Here is a 22,102-nt window from a genome sequence, read left to right on the forward strand (position 1 = left end):
ATTTCATGTGTCGTCGCTATGACAATAAAGTAATCTCTCTCTAATCAACCATTCTTTCTTTCTTTTCCCTTAATTTATTTAATCTGTCTGAATCACGTTTGTGAAATTATACAGTTTACTTTCTCTTTCTCCACAGGCTCTTAAATGGCAGACAAGAGAAAATCTACACCGCAGATGTATAAATCTCCACAGATTACATGGAAATGTTTAGTCATAGATGATTAAATATTATGAGGGCGGTGGTTGGGGTTTAGCTCTGTCAATCACAGAGACACAGTCCGGATTTGTGCTCTCTGCCTCGGCGTGTAAACCTTCTCCTCTCCGCAGTGTTGATAGGCTGCTTCCGTGTTGATATTCTGTCAATCTGCAAGTCAAAAGGCTCGGCCGCTGTTTGTTAGCATAGCATGCGACGCTGCAGCAGACCCAACCAGGAAGTCAATAAAGTTGCTAATTAACATTAGCTCCACTTTGATTTCCATCTATTCACGTTGAAACGACAGCATGAGTTCCGCCGGCCCTCCGGTAAGCTGCAAAACACCGAGCTGCGTTTGACATGACACCGCACACAGATGTTAGCCTGCTAGCTGCTGTAGCTGTAGCCTCGGCTAACTGTTAGCCGCCGTGCTAACGTTGTTTGTTGACAGCCCTGTGTGTGTGTGTGTGTGTGTGTGTGTGTGTGCGGACATAACAACACCCCGAGCGTTAGCTGCGGGTTAGCCTGTCACCTGTTTGTGACATTAAAATCGCCAACTTCACTGTGAGTTAATACTTTTACCCTCACAGAGGCTAACTGAGGGGTGGAAACTTTGTAAACAAACATTAAGTCAGGATATGAGAGTTGGGAGGCGAAACTGCAGGTCAGATTGAATGAAGGACAAACATAAAAAACAAATATGTTGCGGTTAATCCACGTTAAAACGCAGGTAATTGTATTTGTGAAAAGCATGCACATGAGTTAAAGATAAATACAACTGGATGTTCTTACAAGCACCTATGTAAAGCCCTTATTAAGTAGTTATTGTACGTTTTTTATTCTAAACGATTTAATATTTCTTCGACAGTGTCATTAAAAAGTCAAAATGCATTAAATCAATTAATTTAAATAGAAGGACTTAATTGCTAAAATGTCTTAAATCAATCTTTAAAAATTCTCAAAAATGCTTATACATGGGAAGTAGGATTTTTATGAATGTTTTTTATTTTTGTCATTGCACTGCAAAAGCTCAAAATAATGGGTAACTATTAAGAAATAATAATTTACATAATATCTTTTTCATTATCAAAAATTCATGTTATATGTTATATTATTATTATTATTATTATATATTTCTTTAAATGAATTAAAAATTTTCCTAGCCTTAAAGTAATTGATGTTGGTTCATGTTTTTCTTTCCTTCAGAAGTGGCTACTGTAAAATTGGTCTTAAATTTTATTCTAAGTAAAAAAGTCTTAAATCCTTCTTACCCAAAGCAGTACGAATCCTGTTTGATAACAACCCATTTTACTTACAATTGTCAAACCCCAATCAACACAGCTAATCTGTGAAGTAAAAAACTAACATTAAACAACAATAACAAAATTTAAAATGCATCCGTGCATAGACAGCTGTTAATGTAACAGTACTTTAGTGTTGTCACGATACTGGGATTTCTAACTTCTATAAAATAACTTGAAAAAGGGGGTCACAAGTTAGCCATGGCTGTTTATTTATTTTTTATTTCTTATTATTCTGTTTTATTTTATTTTTTTATGCCCCTTTTTCATTTTATTTTGTTGATATTATCTCGTGTAATTGTCTATGGGTCTCTCTATGACCAGAGTCCTTAATAAAGTTTTGAATTGAATAATTTAATTGTAACCTGTTAACAATGTTTTTTGCTTAATCTCTGACAAATAAACTAATAAATAAATAAATTAATAAAAAAAAAAAAAGCTAATGAAAGCAACTGTAAAATTTGTGTTTTAAATGCAAACTAAACAATAACTCTAAGTCCTCTTATTGAAAAATGTCAATACAAAAAACTGGATTATCTGTAGTCTGAAAAATTCCTTTGACTGTTATTTAACATATCTGGAGCCGGCAGTCATTGTTTGTGCGATCACTGATAAGGGATAAACAACCACAAAGGTCAACCCTCATTTACATGCCTTTTGATGCTTTATTCGGGTCCTATCCTCTAACTCGGATGTCTGTATGGTTTAAACAGCGACAATGCCTATTTGATTTTCCTGTTTTGCAGACTATTGGGGAGCTCTTCCTCATCCTCAGTGAGATGGGGTTCTCAGAGGAACAGATCCAGGCAGCTATACAGGCGGGGCATTTTTCTGCGTCGGACGCGGCTGAATGGTGAGTCGTCCCAGCTCGTTGTCATTTCCATTAAACACTAATTCAATTCCACTTTAGTTCCTAAAACACCACTCTTACCCTCTATCATTTGCTGAAAGGCTCTTGCAGGGTCAGTATCCACGGCACAGATTGGTCAAGCAGTCACCGCAGCCAGCTGAGACGGCATTTTCGGCTTTCAACCCACCCAAAGAGGCAGCTAGCACTTCAGAGACGCATAAATCACCTTCTGACAGCAAAGGTATGACGCCAAGCAGTTTCCTGCAGCCGTTATGATGTCCTGTTTTCAATAAGACTCATGGAAAATAACAGTTAAGGATGCAAAATTAGCTGTTTGTTTTTTTGTTGCAAATATTGTATACATTCTTATTGTTCTTCTTAATTATGTATTTGTTGTACACTGTAGCATCATACACGTTATATTTCTAACTTTACATACTAGTTTTATACATTGCGTTGTGGCATAAAGCTCATAGTTTCACATTTTACACACATACACATGTATAATTTAAATATTCACATAATACAGCTAATTGTTTCTTTTTATTACTGAATTTCTATTTTATATTTCATATTTTTACACACTTTACGCTCTCGGCACATTATATGCATTAAGAATTTTAAATATTCATATAATAGAGCTAATTGTTTCTTTTTAATACTGTATTTTTATTTCATATTTTTACACACTTGGCACATTATACATGTTAATAAAGTTTTAATATTCACATAGTAGTGCTAATTGTTTCTATTACTGAATTTATATTTTATATTTTTAAACACTTAACACACGGCACATTATACATGTATGTTTAAATATTCACATACTAGTACCAATTGTTACTATGTATTACTGTGTGTCTATTTGATATTTTTACATACTTTGTGCCTGTAACTAACCACAGTTTCCCCCCAGGATCAATAACGTATGTCTGATTTTGATTCACTTCAACAGCGTCCCCTTCATTAGTGCTGAGACCACAATCACAATCAGGCGCCCTGTCCCCAGAGCCACTACCAGTCGAGTCCCGCATCAAACAGGACAAGAGTGACTTTGAGGAGCAGCAGAGACAACGTGTTGCCCAGGAGGCCAGAGCGGAGAGAAGACAAAAGAAACAGGTGAGCTTTGCAATAAAAAAAAAAAGTACCAAACAGTGCCGACTCTGGACCGGCAGAGATTTTTGAGCTCACATCAGAACATTTCCTGGTCAGGAGCGCGAGTTGGTGTTAAAGCGGATAGCTGAGGACCGGAGGAGTTTGCAGGAGAAGAACCAGACCAGCGCTGCCACAGAGACGTCTCCTCCGAGCGGTCAAGGACAGAGACTTGGAGGAAAGATTCAGACAAATGTGGACAACAACTGCGTCCTCATGGTGAGACGATGAAGATTTTTAATGTACGTGTGTGTGACGTAGAGAAAAATTGTTTACATTTCATGTTTCTTGCAGATCCGGCTCCCATCCGGCGAGTCCATGCGTGAACGCTTCCCAGCTGATGCTCCTCTCCGCAGCGTCGTGGAGCACATCACGGGACGCCACCCCTCCCTCCCCTCCTTTTCTCTCCTCCAGGGGTTTCCACGGAAACGCTTCGGGGAGGCAGAGCTCGCTTGTTCACTGCACTCTCTTGGCCTCACTCCCAACGCCGCACTGTGTATTCAGACAACTCCTCCAGAGACGCCTCAGGATCCTCCGAGTCCGGCTGATGCACCGTCAGCGGGACAGAACGAGCCGTCTCCTTGTGTTGTGTCTCCTCAGCCTCATTTCCCCGACCTGGAGAGGGTGGGAGGGCACGACCGCGCTCTACCTCCTCCTCTACCCAACCAGCTGTGGGAGGAGGCCGTGAACTACGCAGGGATACCAGGAGCTGGTCCCTCACTGTCTGGGCCGTCTCACTTTTGGGGTAAGTTTAAATACCATTAAAAAAAAAAAAAACACTCCACATTCATTTACTAGCAAATTTAGAAAAGATTTGCCGCTGTAGCTCATTAAACGTATTCGGCAAAGCTTGTTTGTTTGCAGCTGCAGCTCTGTAGCAGCCAGTGCAGATTACTTATAGAGCTGCTGTTTCTGGTTTCTTTTTTCTGTAATATAAATTTATTCACATATTTTTTTTGATGGCTGTGTATTAGCAAATTATTTGGCGATAAGATGATGTCAGGGTTACGATTAAGGGTCAACTGATACAGGTTTTTTTTTCCTCGGGCCGTTACCAACAGCGATTGTTATTAGTTAATGAGACCTGTAACTGATATTTGAAACCGATTTGAGTTTACAATAAAAATGAATATCTTTCTGTCAATATTTAGAGTTTTGAATTTAACAAACTCCTATATTTCCTATACAGAAATAAAAAAAATGTTTCAAAATTACAATCATTTTTTTTTAATCTTGGAAATCATGATGGGAAAAAGAAAGTCATTTTCTCTCAATGATTTAAAGTAGTCGGCCTGCAGTCTGGCATTACAAGAACTGACTTGGATAGTAAGAGGCAAAACAGAGGATTTTTATGAGATTTGGACAACTTTCTCAGATTTGTATGAATGACTTAACTGTGTAGATGCCAGTGATTATATAAATAGGCTCTAACATCATTACTCCGAAATCGCTTTTAACTTACTTACAGTACAGCTAGAGTACATGGTTAGTAATAAGAAGAGAAAAAACAATGTTTTGTACATTCCTGATTTTTTATTTGGCCAACAAATTATATCATTATTATTATATTTGAATTTTGGTTTAAATGTATTAAGGTTTGTATGCGAACATTGCTGTATAGGTAGATGTGTTTTTTTTAAATGTATTATTATTATTTTTGTTATTATTATTCAATTTTCTAATTACAAAAATAATAATTTTGTTATCTTTTAAATGTATCTATAATTGTTATGTGTTTGTCTAAGTTTTCCCCCTTTACTGAGATTTTGTTATGAGGGATGGGAGAGATGGGGTTTGTTCTGTTTATTTCAAATAAAAAGCCAACAAACTCAATTTGAAGACAAAAAATTAATTAACGTAGTCACATAGCTAAAGACAAAGTGCCACAAATGAGCCAAAGAGACGCAGCAGCAAAACGTAGTGTTTCTCAGGATACCTTGTGTAGTCTGCTCATTGCTATAGTCACTGTATTTAAATAGTTGTTCAGTCATTAGGTGACTTTCCTGCTTTTGCACAACAGGTCGAGGCCAGCGGCTGGTTCCTGGTAATCCCGAGGAAGATGCTGGCATCGAGGTCGATGACGAACAAGGAGAAGAAGAAGAGCCACCTCACATGCTGAACGGTACTGCTCACTGTGTCTGGGGTTGTTGCGGACACCTCATTTGACCCACATTTTCCCCTCTTCCCCCTCCTCTCTCTCCTCCCCTCTTCCCGCCTCCACATGTCTCCGTTTATTCACGCACGTAGAACTTTTTGTTCTGCCATGTCAGAAAGACGGCCGCTCACTGAGAGCTGCTGGATTTACTTTTAAATCAGTTTTATACTGTATGTTACATAAGTTTCCTGGTGCACCCAACATTTGACCGACTTCCCTCAAAATGTGTGTCATATGTGAGACAGATTAGGATTATGAAATATGTAGGTGAATGCCCCTTTATGTCAACATACGTACACAGGGTCAGACCCGCTGAGCCTCACCAGTGAGACCTGAGTTCCCCCATGTGCTTAAAGCTGGTCGGCCAATCAGATTCAGTCTTTAAGAACATGTGTTTCTGATATAGTTTTCTGAATGAGTGCCAGAGCAGAGAGGGAAAAGAGCTCAGTCACAGTTGAAGCTAGAAAGAGGAGAATCAAAGATCGGGAACTAAAGATGCTAGTGTTAATAAGAGGTTTGGGACGGAAAAATGCTACTTTTTTCACTGTAAAGACACTAGGACCAGACAAATGTTATGTTAATAGACTTATACTGTGTATATACGAGCTGGTTTTGCTTTCAGTGACTACTTTAAGTTTCAGTTTAGTAATATTAGGATATCTTATTTTCACAGGAATGCCGAGGCTGCCTTTCTTCCCCGAGAACAGGATTCGTGGAGAATTTGAGCCCAGGCATCACTGGCCAGAGCAAGGCAATCGACTCAGGTGGGTGTTGAGGCAGAACGGCGCTGATGTAATGTAAGAACTGTAATGCACATACATTGATGCAATGTAATATGCATTACAGTTAGTTTTTTTTTCTGTGGATTACAGTCGAGTTTTATAGCTGTTTTCATTTGAGCTGAACTCAATTACTCATTTCATTGACTGAACAAAAACTAATTTGCAACTATTTTGCTATTTTTTAAAGCAAAAATGCAAAACATTTGCTTCTCAGATATGTAGACATGCTGTTTTTTGTTATATAGCATTATAAATTTTATATTTAGGCTGCTGACAAAGGGCCCTATATTTACACCCAGTGCAAAGTGGTGCATTGCAACTGAGTTTGCTAGTTTTGGATAATGCAGTCAACATTTTCACAGCCAGCACCCACACTGTGTAAGTATTTGTACCCATCTGTGCGAACATGGGCGTGTAGGTCTTAAAACAAGGTGTGGTCTGACGGATTGCTGTTTTGAGGTAGCAGAAATCGATTGCGCCTCTGACCAACAAAAACTTGGTCTAAGGTCAGAATGGTGCAATATATTCTGTTATTTTAAGGGTGCATTATTCAGGTAGTAAGATGGGCCTACATAGGTGGATTCACAATGCATATGGCCTCTGGTACACTCAAGGATAATACAAGTCCTGCATTGAAAATTTTACTTAAGTAGAAGTAAGTAAGTATAATTAGGAAAAAGTATTTGAGGTTTTAAAAGTAAAAGTAACCAATGCTGACAAAAACAACAAAAAAAAACTGCTTTAAATTGCTTTTTAAAAATTGAAAAAACACTTAAAAACAAAAATAATTAAAAAGCAAAAAGAAAAAACACCCCCAAAATAAAAAAAAATGAAAACACTGAAACATATTTAAAAAAAGATTGAAAATGATATATATGTTTATCAAAATAGTTGCCAATCACTTTTCTGACAATCAGATAATTGATTAATCAACTACTCACTTCACCTTCACTGCTTTAGACCACGCACTATAGATTATTTAAATATTTAAATATTTAAATAACTGACTACATAAATTGACTGCAAAGGATTTGACATATTCGTTAAAATTCAGTAAAAAGACAGTTGTGTTTGTGTGTGTCAGGGAGGCTCCAGAGGAGGACCCAGCAGAGCCTGAGGATGCGGGAGGCCGGGCGGCGCCTGGAGCTGCAGGTCTGGCTGCAGTGGAGCGTCTGCAGAGAGCTGCGCAGCAAGAAGACCCCCGTGCCTCCCAGGGACAACCGTCACCCCCTAAAAGACCCTTCAGGGCACCCAGCGTGCCGTCCCTTTGTGCCTTGGCCACTCGTGCAACTGTCCACCTCATGACTGGTGAGAGACAATGTCGCATTTTTCCAGAAAACGTGTCCCGTTGCTTTTGTTTGCTTTCTGTCGTCATTCTTGGCCCTCTCTACTCTCTCAGCTCCCAGCATGCAGTACAGCAGCAGTCTGGCCTGCCTCACCCCGGAGCTAGCAGAGCTTCTGCTCAACCACATGTCCCGTGAGAGGCTGCTACGTCCACGCACCCTGGAGCTCTTCTTTGGCTGCCCGCTGCAGAAGTTTGTCCTAAACTGCTACCCTTACTCCACCAATGAGCTCCTGCGGCAGCTACGAGCCTTCACAGCGCTAAAGCATCTGAGTCTGGTCAACTCACCTCTCATCACTGGTACAGACTTTCAACCCAGAATGGAGTTTCAGAAATTAATTTTGCTGTTTTAACTTTTGTAATGTCCTTTTAATGTCCTAATCTCGTTTTGTCCAGACTCTGGGCTGACAATCCTGTCCAGCCTGATCAAACTCCAGTACCTCAACCTGGCCTCCTGTAGCAAACTGACCGACTCCTGTCTGCATCACATCACAGGTTCGACTTTCTACAAACTGTCGTGTGAACAAAGCTCAGATTGTCACCAGAGGGGATAACAGATTATGTAACACCACTGTAAAGGCAGTTACAATTACGTGCAGGAATGCCACATCCCAACATAAGCTGCTCTGTGTTAAAGGGATAGTTCAGATTTTTTTGAAGTGGGGTTGTGTGAGTGTACTTATCCACAGTCAGTGTATTACATACAGTAGAAGTCGGTCAGGTTGGACAAGCAGGCAGGAGTACTTGTCCTACCAAACAAGTGGCATCCTGACTGACATCTAATGTTGGTAAAACACTAAAAGGTACAAACAGGTATGCCATACCTCAATTAAAAAAATCCTAACTTTCCCTTTAAGTACTTGTTTTTAGTGTTAAATAATTTTTGCCACATTTCAACACATTATTTGGTATTAAGGTTTGAAGAGCCTGTGTTTCCTGTCCCTGGACCAGACCAAAGTGACGGATGCTGGGATGGTACTATATCTCCAGTCAGCTCCGTCCTCTCTGTCTCAGCTCAGCCTGAACCAGACGGCAGTGACTGAAGCCACACTGGTCGTCCTGCCCGCCTGTGTGCCACAACTGCGGCTCCTCAGCATCAAGCACACTAAGGTAACTTCAGCTCTACTGGACACAACCTGCAGAACAGCAAGTTATTTAGCAATTTGTTGTCTTCTCTTGACATTTATTTGTCGTGATTGGTGTTTTTCTGCCAGGTCAAGGACGTGTCAGCTTTGGCAGAGCTGTCCAATCTGCAGACTCTCAACCTGGATGGGACAGGTGTGACAGAAAGCTCCCTGGAGCACCTGGCCACCCACCCTGCCCTGTCCTCCCTCAGTTTGGCGGGAATTCCCGTAGCGGATGGCAATCACGCCCTGCAGATCATCTCAGGTTTGTAAATGAGCAGACAGCAAGTGAAACAAAATTGTCCAAGTCTGGAGTGAATCAAACTAAAGAGATTTCTGCTTTGCTTCCAGGTCTAAAGTTGACTCATCTGATCCTCCCTGGACGGCACTCTGTCACAGACAGCGGGCTGTCACATCTCTCCCGACTCTCTCTGCTCTTAGAGCTGGACCTGACGGACTACACACAAGTCACCGACCAGGGGGTCAGCCAGCTCTCCACCATGAACAGGTCATTCCCACTCTTCATAACTGCACTGTGCAACACATGCAGGTCAATATAACCGCCATTTCAGTGTGATTACGACCAGGAAAAAGCCATAAACAGCACATTCGTGCAGAAGTCACTTCCCCTATCTGCAGTTCTTCGCAGTAAATGTGACGTTATCTGAAAACAGCCTCCTGACAGCAGTATTGTGTGCAGGTTGAAGAAGCTGTCGCTTAGCAACACGCAGGTGACAGATGCAGGGCTCCCCTCGCTGCGTGGCCTGCAGGAGCTGCAGGAGCTCTGTTTGGACCGAACGGCAGTCACCAGCCGAGGAGTGGCCGATCTCATCACCTGTCTGCGGCACCTGCAGGTGATTTTACTGCCAACACTTCTTTTAACTGCCCAGAAGAAGCTTAACTGAAGAAATAATAGAGAAATAATATGTGCTGCCCAGTCATTTTAACCCTTTCTTGAAGCGTTAGGCAGTTTCACAGTGTTGCATTTGTACTTTTACTTAAGAACTGCATACTTTCAACAAGTTAAGGTATCCGAAGTAACCTCATTTCATGTGCATATATTTCTTATATTCGTGTTTTTTTGTTGTGTTTTTTAGGTGTTGGGGTTAGCCAGCACTCAGGTTGGAGACACAGTAGTGAGGAGAGGTTTGCTCCGCTGCAATCAGCTTGTGAAGCTTAATCTCAGCCGCACACGGATCACAGACCACGGTAAGGTCAAACTTTAACCCTTAGGGACTGTTTGGTGCATTTTTTTTTTTTTTTTAAAGATGGCATCATGTCAAAAACCTTGCATTTAAAGGGTTAAAATTCTGAAAATTAACCAATATTTGAAATTTATAATTAGGACAGGTGTTAGTTAAAAAATAACTTAATAAAAGTAGACAATAATATTCATGTATAATATTTTTTAAAGCTTTAATTTTGAAAAGCACATCCAAGTGTGTGTAATATTAAAGCGGGCCCTAAGGGTTAAAATTACTGGCCTTTTCTTCATCTGACTCTTTTCTACAGGGGAACAATCTGAGTATTTTATGTTTTCCTCAGGTCTAAAGTACTTGAAACACGTGCACCTGGCTCAGGTGAACCTTGATGGCACCGGTGTGAGTCTGATCGGCATTGTGGGCCTCCTCTCTTCCACCAACATCAGCAGCATCCGTGCGAGCAACACTCGCAGCATCCCTCCTGACGAGGTCTCAGACGAGGAGTGGGAAGCCCAGTGAGCATCGATACCTTCGGTCGGTCCACGCCTACTGTACCCGAGCACGCCTCTGACCGCTGCGGTCCCCTTTTAGCCCCCCTGAGACATGCTGCCGAAAACAGCAGAACTGAAACACTCCTCCTATTTGCACTGTTTCAACTGCAGCTAGTGCCACTAATCTGTCAATCACGCACGCTACCAAGTTGAAACCTTTAAAACGGGAGCCTGGTTCTTAAAAACCAGGCCATTATTAACGTTTACATATATCGAAATCAATCTGTGTTTATTTGCATTTCCACTGCAGCCCTTTGTGGAAAAACTCCACCTGACAAACTTAAAGCTTTACGTGCAGCCTTATAGGTTGAAACAATCTGTGTTTCTCCTGGTTGGCACTTTTTGAGCCGACTGGCAGTCACATATTAAATGTTGGAAATATAACAATTAATACGGCATGTATTCTCATACTGTAAGACTAACCGCTTGGTATATATACATTTAAACAAGATCTAAGTAACAAATTATAAATTCAACCAAATATGGTTGGATTCTTTTTTGGGAAGGATGTGAAGGCAGATAATGTCTTTCAGTCATTATTCTGCCACCTCATTAAAGACAACATTGAGTATTGAGCTGTATTCATATCATTTTGGATTTATTAGAATAATTTGAGATTTACCCACTGAGTTTACGTCGATCTCTACAATGTTTATTTTTTGTTGTTGAGCTTGAATATTTGGCTCTTATTAATTGTACAGCACGTGCAGCAAACACTACTGCAGATGATGGACGCAAGACGATAAAATAACGCAAGACGTAAGCTCGTGTTAGTGTAGGATTGGCTTTAAATACATAAAAACAAAAAGAATATTAGAGTATTGTTGCCACCAAGACAAAATTATTTGCTCAGTTTCTTGTTTTACTGAAATATTACAACATACTCTCATCATCACTACGGTATAAACAAAATTATTGTATGATGTCTAGATCCCAGAGGTGTGGACCCGAGTCACATGACTTGGACTTGATTCTGACTTGAGCACAAATTTGATGACTCAAGACTTGACAAAATCAAAATAGACTTAAAACTTAACTTGGACTTAAATTGTAGTAACTCGTGACTTCACCTGGACGTGAGCCTTTTGACGTGAAAATACTTGATACCTTCCTAAAAGTGCACAGATTAAAAAGCATGTTATTTAAAAAGTATTTGACTACCTGCGAATGAGTCAACAATCAACTAAAAGTTGCATATTGTCACTTCAATGCTATAAATTTTTAGGAAAGTCAACACTTTAATCCCCAGATCCACAACGCTACAGCATCTTATTAGTTTGCAGGAGCGAACCATTAAAAACTAACATTACGGAACCGAGTGCCAGTTAGAAAAAAAACAAACAAACACGAAATAATGTCATTCACAAACAAAAACTTTGTGACAATAAGCAAAAAAAAATCGTTTTTGTGTGCAAGATGTGCAGAGGGAAAATAGACGGCACATAAAAATTTGTTAGACATTGGAAGTTGCACAAAAAAACAGTGAGTCGAGAGTAATATTAACATAGTTTGTGAGCTAAATTCTGAAAAGCATTTATGATATTTGTAAATTTCACATAATACCATTGTTAAAATGCCGTTACATTGCAAAACAATAACTCTGCACCTCTGCATAAGACATTATATTGACTGATCTGGATCAGCGTTGATTGTATATTTTCTTCTGAGACACTAATCATATTATCATATTTTGTGGTGGCATTAAAACATGGCCATAACATTTTTGTTCCGATGCTCCTATTTGACATGAACACAGCGGTAAGAGCTCATAATGATTTTGTTATATTACTTGTGTGAATGTTTGTTTACAGCAAACAAGTCACCTAAAAACTCTTAATTTTCCCCTTTTGAGTGCATCCTGGCGATGCGTTGGATTCAGTTGTTTTTACAAATGGTGGTCATATTACAACCTTTTATTAGTGTTAGTTATGCCAAGAAATGCCAGTATTTTTTGGACAGTCTGGCCATTTTCAGTGACATAGATAACAGGGTGAGCAGCGTACAGTGTAGTGGCTGTGGGTTGAGGCAGGATCTATGCAGCCATGAGGCTCACAAGCCAAAATCCAAAGCAACTTGTTTAATCACTTCAAGGTTTTTCCTCATGTTTACAGAGATGTAAAATAGTTTATTTTCCCAAAAGGCTTTTGATTTTTGGATATGAGCACTGTATTCATTAAGTGTAAGATGAATAATAAAGTCTTCTGAATCTAAATGTGCAGTTTTTATGTTCTGTTTATTCAGACAAACCTTTATTGCATTACATTGTTAAATAAGGCAGAACTGCTCTTTTACACAGAAAAAAGTCAACTTTTAAATATCATAAAATATGACCTAAAAAGCTGCTGCATGTTGGGATAAAACAGAACGTTCGGAAAAATAAAACTTTTCTATGAAGACAGCACAATGGAATGCATTCCAAAATGCACTGAGATGCTTCGGGTGAATCAGCCAATCAGAGTGCAGCCTGAGGTGAAAGGGGAGAAGGGGGGGTCAGCACGGTGCGGCACTGTCAAAACCAAGATGGAAATACAGTACAACATGTACAAGAGACGTGTCCAATAAGATGCATAAGAGATTGTTTCAGTTCTAGTTATGACATTTCCTGCAGTGTAAACCCTGCTCATCGCCTGCAGGTCAAATCCATGATGCAAGATAAAGGAGTGGCTCAGAGTGCGACGATTTTCTTCAGATATCATGCGCTTGCTGCTTTTCGATCTTTGATTTCAAGTGCTCCTTGTATGCCAGGATGTCCCTGTTCCATTTTGTGATGGTTTGATTCTCACACACCCAGATCTCTTGAGCCACCTGCAGGAAAACAGAACATTTTAAAGTTAGCCACAGGTGGTTGGGTTAAATCCTGTGCAAATTTAAAGTGGAAACACACAAGTTTTTTGCTGAACAAACAAAGTGCATATACCATTGTGTAACCTAACAGCTATCCCCAGTTACCAAGAGTATCAATGTATTTTAGAAAAAAAGTTAAGTTAGATAAACTTAAGTTAGAAAAGAGTTTACCTGTCTATTTAAATACACATTTTTTTGCTTCCCTCATTAACTTTAGCTCCTATTACATAGATTTTTTTAACACAACTATACAATACAGGCATAAAGCCGCCCCAGTGTGTGATTATAGGTACTGCTTTGTGAACAATAACAATGACAATAACGATCATTTACCGTCCCTGTTTTATGGTGGCTGATCTCGTCTTCTGCTCAGGGGTTAGGAGCTTCCGGCTCTCATTGTCTCCAAAATTTGAGGACATTTTCAGTTGAAGATCTTCTTTGAGTTTGCTGGTAACGGCTGCCAGCTGCTTTCAAAACGCAAACTGATCGACGCTGTTACTACCTCTGCTGTGGGCTTAAAGGTGAGACAACTGTCTCCCTATACAAAACAGCGAGGCGGGATGAAGGTGTAACATTCCCACTTTCAGCACTAAAAGGTTCTATAAGGTGCTGTTGTCTAGCCAACGCGAAGTCATCGGAGATACTGCGTTAACGAGTCAGCAACATGAGGTTTAGTTTCAGTTTGTCTTGTTGATATTTAGACGATGGTGTTTTCCACCATTCACCTACAACCTTTAAAGCGAGTTTATTGATGTGCGATTATTTGCTTTGCTCGGAGGGAAAAGGAAAGTGATCTGGTCGCTTTTGCAACAGCAGCGGCAACAATAACAGTTGGAAACACTAAGGAGGGGTGAGTTGAAAAAAACTGTCTGTTTCCACTTTAAATGAATCCACTGAATGATAAATAGAAATACCTGCTGAATTAGCCTGAAGTCGTGGCTGACGAGCATCATGCCGCCCTCAAACTCGTTGACGGCTTCTGCCAGAGCGTCGATAGTCTCGATATCCAGGTGATTGGTGGGCTCGTCAAGGAACAACATGTGAGGGTTCTGCCAGGCCAGCCAGGCAAAACACACCCGGCACTTCTGACCATCTGACAAGTTCCTGATCGGACTGACCTGGAGGAAATTTGTCATTTTAGTGTCAGTTGCAGACAACAGGAAAACACAAAGAGAAAATTCAATTTATTTTACATTATCTGGAAGAGTATCCCAACACTACCTGCTGCTTCCCTGTCAGCCCGTAGCGACCAATGATCTTCCTCATCTCCTCCTTTTCTTTGATCTCAGGGAAACACTTCATCATGTACTCCAGAGGAGACAGGTCCAGTTCCAGCTGCTCTGTCAGATGCTGTAACACGAGCAGACACATTGGAGGCGTTTAGTTTTATAATAAAAATATTTTTAAATGGAAGGTCTATTATAGGACTAGCATAGTTCAGCTTTGCCTTTAAAGAGAACTCTCGTGTTCTCTAATGGGATGACGAATTCAGAATTTTGTGGCTTAGATGTTTAAGTGACATACTGAGTGTTTGTTTTATATTGAAAATCCTAAAAAGAGATGCTGTTAACAGGCCGAGTGTCTCACCTGGTGATATCTGCCAATCTTGACGTGAGAATGTTTGCGGATCATGCCATCGGTGGGAAGGAGCTACGAAGAGAAAGGGAGGATGAATACTCGGAAGAATACTGCAGGCCGTTGTGGAATAATGAAGAAATAAAGTGTACCCACCTCTCCCATCAGCAGCTTCAGCAGTGTGGACTTCCCTGCTCCGTTAGGCCCCACCAGAGCCACTCGAGTATCCAAGTCAATACCAAACTCCAGGTTTTTATATATGTGCGGCTACAGGAAAAATGGATGGATGAGTGAGACTGAGAAATGCATCTGTATACAAGTGAAAAAATCTGTCTGTGCTTTAATATCAACTGTACTCACTGTGTTGTCACTGTACTTGAAGCTCACGTTCTGAACCATGATAACAGGAGGAGGAATCTTCCCACAGGGAGGAAAATAAAATGACAGAGTCTGTGGGGGACAGAGGCGGGTATCAGTAACATAATAAACATGTGCCACTAACCTATATTCATCAAAACATGTGTCACAGGGTCAAAATCAGTCAAATATGATCACTATCAGGTTTTGGTCACCGATAATTGGTGTGGAAATGATCAACTGTGGCACTAATGTTGAAAATGTATGTGATATACAACTTTTATCTCAACACTGACTGAAGTAATCCTGACTATCATTTTGGCCCCAATCGTGCAGCCTCTGAAAACCACTGCTCACGGCTTTCATTAGATTAATAACCTGCATCGTTACCGTACCTTGTCATTCACAACTTTCTCAGTCAAGCCTGAGGCGACCATCTTCTGCAGCGTCTTCTCTTTGCTCTGCGCCTGTCGTGCCAGCTTTGCAGAGCCGTGACCAAACCTGGCAATGTAATTCTGGAGGAGAGGGATGTTAGGAGGAACAATTAATAAAAATGTTGATTTGACTAATGACAAACATAACAGTAAAGGTTCATAAACCTTGAAAAGCGTGTACATGATATAATAAAAATGTCTTGCTGTGAACGATCCTGTGCAGTGAAAACGTTCCACCACACGGTGTCTCTCATTCACCTTCATGTGTGTGATCTGGTCCTGTTCCCAGTTGAAGCGCTTCATCTGGTTCTCCTCCAGCTCCTCTCTGGTCTTCACATACTGGTCATAGTTACCCTGAAAGCAAAAATAGATTTGCACGGTCATCCAACAGGGCGGCACACACACATAATTAGTAACAGCCTACCCACAGTTCCCTTATTTAGCGTTTTAAGATCACATGTGGCGGAGCCCATTCAGGATTCTTTTTAAGACTTTCCAAAAGATGCTGACGCCGTTTTTCTGACTCTGTACTTTATTTTACTGTGAGGCATCATCTGTGGAGTCAGCCAAGAGTTCTCACCGTGTAGTATTTCAGTTTTCTCTGATGCAGGTGGATGATGTTGGTGCACACACCGTTCAGGAAGTCTTGAGAGTGTGAGATGAGCACGAGGATTCGCTTGAACCTGACAACAAGAAATGGGATGAGCAACACGTAATTAACCGTTTCGACTTAATTAAAGTGAGGAAGTAGTGTGAGAACTTACGAACTAAGCTCCTCCTCCAACCACACACAAGCATCCAGATCCAAGTGGTTAGTGGGCTCATCCAGCAACAGCATGAAGGGTTTGATGAACAGCGCTCTGGACAAATACAGGACAGACAATCAAATTTCAGAGAAGTTCAAAAAAGTTCAGAGGAAAACTTTCATTGACATTTTAACAAACCAACGATAATGGAACAACAATCGATAATGGAAAAAAAACGCTAGCCCCACAATTAAGGAATGTATATTGACTACTCCTCTTCAATGAGTTTTGCTTATTGTGTGCTGAATCACAAACTTCCACAGTTTGACTTCGATAATATCTTAATTTATTTGGCAATATGAGAACTTTCTGAACCAGGTGAATTTGGAGCAAGAAACCGTTTTGCCATCAGCAGATTTAGCTGAACTTGGCACCCTGTGGGTTGTGAACTATCTAAATTTGTAGTTAGAGAGCACTCAACATTCAAAATAGAGCAGGTACAAAGTTAAAGCCACAGCTGGCACTGTGTCATTAGAGGGAGCTTTAGATAGCGGGCAAGGCTATGTGAAGCTGTTTGCTTTTTATTTATTTAGAAAAACCTAAAAACAAACAAAACAACTAGAATCTACACAGGACAAGCTGTGCTGCTCGAGCACTGCGCCCAAAAACATTTCTGTATAGACGCTATGAATGCTGTATTTCACTCACTCATGCATCACATCATGTCACTGAATAGTTTAAGCTCCGTGTCCTTACCTGGCCAGAGCGACACGCATCCTCCACCCTCCGCTGAAGTCCTTTAGTTTCTTCTGCTGCATGGCAGCGCTGAAACCCAAACCGTGGAGGATTCGAGAGGCTCGCACCTCTGCCTTGTCTGCATCCAACTCTTCCAGACGCTCATACAGCTCCATCAGCTTCTCACATTCGGCTACGCAGGGAGGAGAGAGCAGCGTTTACTATTAATATCCATCAATACAGCAACAGCACAACTACATGCGAGACAGTTGTCCTTATCTTGGCGTCAAGTTAAGTCAGCTACACTCGATCTGTGGTGTTTTTGTAAATGTATTTCAGTGTTCAGTTTTGTTGCCTCTGTGACTATTAAATTCTTCCTCTGTAATTATTGCTTCATTCATCACATGTAACTCACAGTCCTCATGGGCAAGCCTCTCCGCCTCCTTCTCCAGCATAATCCTCTCCTCATCCACCTCCATGACACACTGAAGAGCCGTCTTCTCGCTGGGGGCCATCTCCCGGGTCAAGTGGTAAATATCTATGTGCTCTGGAATGGGAACCTCACGATGCCCGATGGCTGACAACAGCATGGATTTTCCTGGCAGATCAAAGTTAATAAGACAATTAATTTTCTCTGCATAACGTGACATCAAAAATACAGTGTGCAACATTCATCCCACTTCTACATATCACGTCATGGAGGAGACATTTTACCTGTGCCGTTAAGACCGATGAGACCATATCGCCTGCCTGAGTTGAGCTCCAGGCTGGTGTCTGCTAGCAGCTCTTGACCGTGGAAGGTGAGCGAAAGGCTGCTGATGTGGACATCAGTGCTGTTGGGGTGTGAGGCCAGAACGCCTGTCACTGCCCGTGCCTCCGTCTTCGCCAGTTCAAACTCATCCAGCTCCTTTGTCAAACTGGCAACACCTATAAAAAATAAAATCCTATTCACAATTTTGCTCACATTTTAAGAAAGACATCAAGGTGGAAAAGGCAAATTCAAGTATGGTACATTAATAAGCAAAAATGCATAAGTCAAGCCAATATCAAAAGTGATTTCAGAGTGATACAGGCCCAAGGCAACTGAGCCTATAACAGTTAGTCAAAGTCCTCCTCGCACCGTTGCTCTCTGCTCCATTAAGCTGAGCTTCTGGTTGTTCACCCTCCCCGTTTATCTCTTCAGTTTTCTTGGTGCGCTGGCGGGCTTTGGCAGCTTCCTTCTTCTTCGCTGCCTTCTTCTTGGCTAAGTCGGATGGCATGGTTGTGAAAGGCTATTGAAAACAGCAGGAGACATGAAGAAAACAAGGGACACATATAAATTAGAACAACCTTTTTTTTCTAAAGAAACATAGAAATTTGACACAAACAAAACAGAACAAACGGCTCATTCAGCACCCTCCATTAATATTACAATAATGGAAAAATATGCCAGTTCATTCAGCAAAAGATCCTCAAACGTCTCATGAGTTCAAACACAACCAATTTTCCCCGATATTGTCCAAATTTGTTGATCTGTATATTTAGCCAAAAGGTCATTCTTTCATACATTTATATATCCATCTAGTAAGTCTTTGTTGGAGATTCAGTCTGTAACCATTTTCATTCACTTTCATTTGAATCTAACCGTATTTGTCTGGTGTTCATTAATGGATTGAATGCTTGCAGTGGTGTGATGTAATGAAGTGATGATACTTTGTTACAGTACTTAAGTACTTTTGGGATTATCTATACATTACATGAGCTTTTATACTTCTGTCAACTTTCACTGTAATGTCCCTAGATGTCCTAAATAAAAATGTATACTTTTACTCCACTGCATTTTCCCTAAGCGCTTAAGTTACTTACTTACTACAAAAATAGGAGAGGAAGGAAAGGATGGACAGATGAATAAATGAATGGGAGGAAAAGAAAACTGTATTTTGTTCTTTAACCCAAACCTGAACAAACTGGCTTGACCCATTTCAAAAACACGGGAAGAAGGCAATGAGCAACAAAAGAAGAAATTGCCATGAAATTAGTTAAAAGTACAAGAAAACTACCTGAAAATGACCCCTGCCAACATAAAAAAGGAAAAAACAAAAGGCAATTATGTAATTCTGTAACATAATCTCAAATATTAAATTTTAATAATTCTAAAGTTTTATCCCTAGTTTTTCTTTATCATTAGACATTTTTCCCTAACCTTTTTGTGAAAGGCATCTGAAAGTAGCACAAGAAAAGTGATGTTGCTCCAGTTTTCAAAGGGTTAAATCCTTTAAGTTGTGTGAAGATGGCGTTTTTCTGTGTATAGTAGGCTCCATTTTTTAGGTGGTGTACGTTAAGAAGTAAATGTCATAATTGTCAAACTGTTAACTGCTTTTTGTTATTACCAGTATTTACCTGTACTTTTACTGTACAAGTATTTGCTTCAGTACTTTTAATATCAGAAAATTAATTTTGATACTAAAGTGTGATAGATATCAAATGCTTTAATACATGGACTATTTTAACAGGTGACTTTAACTCCTTCCAACGTTATTTTCTGGTAAGATATCTGTATTTTAACTCAAGTGTTGCTTTAACGTACATCATCCATCACTGAATACTTGAACATGATGTTGAAACTCGATTAAATTGCTATCATCGCTCTCCATATGTTTTATCTAGGCATTAAAGTAAGATTAAAACTTTTTTTTAAATCCAACAATACCATACAATGCCAGGCAGACGTGTTTTTCGAGGATTTCACCTCTTTAGAAATACTTTGATTATAGTTGTCGCATATAATCAGTGTATGGATGTGGATAAAAGTGGCTCATCAGTTACATAAAGTGGATTTTAACTCCAGGCTCTAAGGATTTTAACCGGAGGCGAACACCAACCAACGGGGGAACATTTTTCGACATAACACCGATAACTGGGCTCATGGAGTTTATGTCCGTATCTTTTACTGCCTTTAAGGGCGGACTCACGGTATTATAGGCCTTACATGGTTAACGGTTCAGCCTGAAGAGCGGTGACTATAGTGACAATGCTAACCACCACCGCATTTTGCCTCCTCTCAGTCCCACCTGCTCGCACGTTGGGCTCCTCACAATATAAAACCCGACTGCCCGACTGTTAGCTAACGGTAGCTGGTGCCGCTAACATTAACGGCAAATCTGTCACTTCACGGTGAACCAACAGACGACCTCAGCCAAACAGTCGTGTTAGTCGATTAAGTGTAAATGTCACACATAAACGAAGACAGCATTAATTTCGATAAAGTAGCTGCGTTAGCTTCGTTGCTAAGCTAACAAGCTAACTACAGCTGACAGGCCTGTGCCGCTAAAGCTAACGTGACGCAAGGCCCGATTAGCTCCGACAAGCTCCGAAAGCGGCTAATTCGGCGGTTAATGTTTGTTTTTCAAGCCAATTCTTTATTTTAACTGAATCACGTGTATGTTAAGACATTTGAGTCGTAGTTGTCAGGCAGTGTAAATACCTCTCTTACCTTGATAATGTATTACTGGTCTCTGGAGCACACCGATGTCTCGTGTCCACTTTTTGCCGGGTGGATGTAGCCGCACGCCAAACCGCCAGACGGACCATATATGGTCAAAAAGGGCGGTGAGAACGGATGGCCCCTCCCCCTGCTCGTGGGACTGCAGTAAAGTGTCCCTAAAATAGTGCAGATTTACTACATTAATCTGTAAATATTGCGATTGTTGACTCTAACTACACAAACAGTTATAACACAAGTTACAGATAATACATATGTCAGGAAGGAGCAAGATTGAGAGTCATCATAATACTAAGTTTTGCTGTACCTGTGAGGGACTGTACCTTATTTATTTAAAAATGGCCAAAAAACTGTGGGTTTGAAAGGCATCTTTAAAAAATCACCAAAATTGTTAAAAGGAAAATAAATAGTTTTTTTTTCTCTAAAAGTAGACAAATTGTATTAAAAAAAAAAAAAGACTAAAATTCTGTGTATTTGGAAGCCATGTTTTCTTTAAAAATCACCAAAATGTTTAAAGAAAAATCTCCAAACATTTTTAAAGGGAAAAAAATGGCCAAAGTTATGAAGGTATGGAAAGCATGTTTTCTTTAAAAATCCCACGGCCAAATAATTCAAAGAAAAAGAAACTGTCATTTATTTTCTTTACGAATCTAAAAAAATAAAATTAGAAAAAGAAAATGCTCTTTCTTTTTAATTGCCAAAATAAATAAATAAAATTAGAAAATGGCCAGAATTATAAAGGTTTGGAAGGCATGTTTTTTTTTTTTAAATCCGTAAGATTTTTTTAAAGAAAAAGAAATTGCTGGGTTTTCTTCTTAAAAATACCCATTTTTTTCTTTAAAAAGGCCAAATTCCTGTGGATCTGGACGGCATATTTTCCAGTAAAAAAAAAAAAAGGCTTTTTTTTCTTAAAAATTAAAAAAAAAACAAAAAAAACAACATATATACAGGTTTGAACGGCATGCGTTGCTATTAAAAAAAAATCACCAAAAATATTCAACAACAAAGAACCCCCCTTTTTCATTTAAAAATCACCAATTTCAAAATTCTTCCAGTTCAAAGAGCATGTTTGCCTCATAAATAAGCAGTAAAATAATTACAAAATACAACTATTTTACATTATATGTCTCTTCCCTGAGAAAAAGTAAAAAACACAAGTCAAACTTTGACATGCCTCCCCTGTTGTGCACCACCCCTCCCCTTCATAAATAACGAACAGTCCCTAATACAGTCTCTACATGCCCTCTTTTCACGTTATCACAAACATCTTGTATCATT

At 40.0% G+C, this 22,102-nt stretch overlaps 2 protein-coding genes across 2 annotated transcripts; one reads left to right on the forward strand and one right to left on the reverse strand.

Moving 5' to 3' along the window:
* The first annotated feature begins 378 nt into the window (after window positions 1-378).
* Window positions 379-12,864, forward strand: si:ch73-173p19.1. The gene is made up of 17 exons (XM_042510125.1): window positions 379-522; window positions 2,241-2,347; window positions 2,446-2,585; window positions 3,300-3,463; window positions 3,557-3,715; window positions 3,791-4,241; window positions 5,517-5,618; window positions 6,325-6,415; window positions 7,518-7,741; window positions 7,833-8,075; window positions 8,172-8,270; window positions 8,692-8,885; window positions 8,990-9,164; window positions 9,251-9,407; window positions 9,600-9,753; window positions 9,997-10,108; window positions 10,445-12,864. Exons 1-17 carry the CDS (start codon window positions 502-504, stop codon window positions 10,618-10,620), a joined length of 2,769 nt encoding a protein of 922 aa, XP_042366059.1. The 5' UTR covers window positions 379-501; the 3' UTR covers window positions 10,621-12,864.
* Window positions 12,865-12,866: 2 nt separating this feature from the next.
* Window positions 12,867-20,923, reverse strand: LOC121960444 (ATP-binding cassette sub-family F member 2). Its single transcript, XM_042510126.1, has 15 exons — window positions 20,816-20,923; window positions 18,464-18,614; window positions 18,058-18,270; window positions 17,759-17,941; window positions 17,365-17,536; window positions 16,627-16,722; window positions 16,443-16,545; window positions 16,121-16,216; window positions 15,824-15,943; window positions 15,432-15,521; window positions 15,228-15,338; window positions 15,084-15,146; window positions 14,718-14,846; window positions 14,411-14,614; window positions 12,867-13,457 (listed from the first exon to the last, which is right to left on the reverse strand). The coding sequence occupies exons 2-15, from the start codon at window positions 18,600-18,602 to the stop codon at window positions 13,338-13,340; spliced, it is 1,839 nt and encodes a 612-aa protein (XP_042366060.1). The 5' UTR covers window positions 18,603-18,614; window positions 20,816-20,923; the 3' UTR covers window positions 12,867-13,337.
* Between the last annotated feature and the right edge of the window lie 1,179 nt (window positions 20,924-22,102).

This window comes from Plectropomus leopardus, chromosome 21, assembly GCF_008729295.1.
Source record: "Plectropomus leopardus isolate mb chromosome 21, YSFRI_Pleo_2.0, whole genome shotgun sequence".
NCBI classification, from domain to species: domain Eukaryota; kingdom Metazoa; phylum Chordata; class Actinopteri; order Perciformes; family Serranidae; genus Plectropomus; species Plectropomus leopardus.

Bases quoted from the DNA above. Each gene is read 5' to 3' on its own strand.
- si:ch73-173p19.1 (XM_042510125.1), top strand. From the start codon at position 502: ATGAGTTCCGCCGGCCCTCCG. The intron at 4,242-5,516 runs GTAAGTTTAAAT...TTTGCACAACAG, and splicing joins TGGGCCGTCTCACTTTTGGG to GTCGAGGCCAGCGGCTGGTT. The intron at 5,619-6,324 runs GTACTGCTCACT...TTATTTTCACAG, and splicing joins GCCACCTCACATGCTGAACG to GAATGCCGAGGCTGCCTTTC.
- LOC121960444 (XM_042510126.1), bottom strand. From the start codon at position 18,602: ATGCCATCCGACTTAGCCAAGAAGAAGGCAGCGAAGAAGAAGGAAGCT. The intron at 18,271-18,463 runs GTGCGAGGAGGA...TATTTTTTATAG, and splicing joins TAATGGAGCAGAGAGCAACG to GTGTTGCCAGTTTGACAAAG. The intron at 15,522-15,823 runs GTACGGTAACGA...TGTCCCCCACAG, and splicing joins AGAAAGTTGTGAATGACAAG to ACTCTGTCATTTTATTTTCC.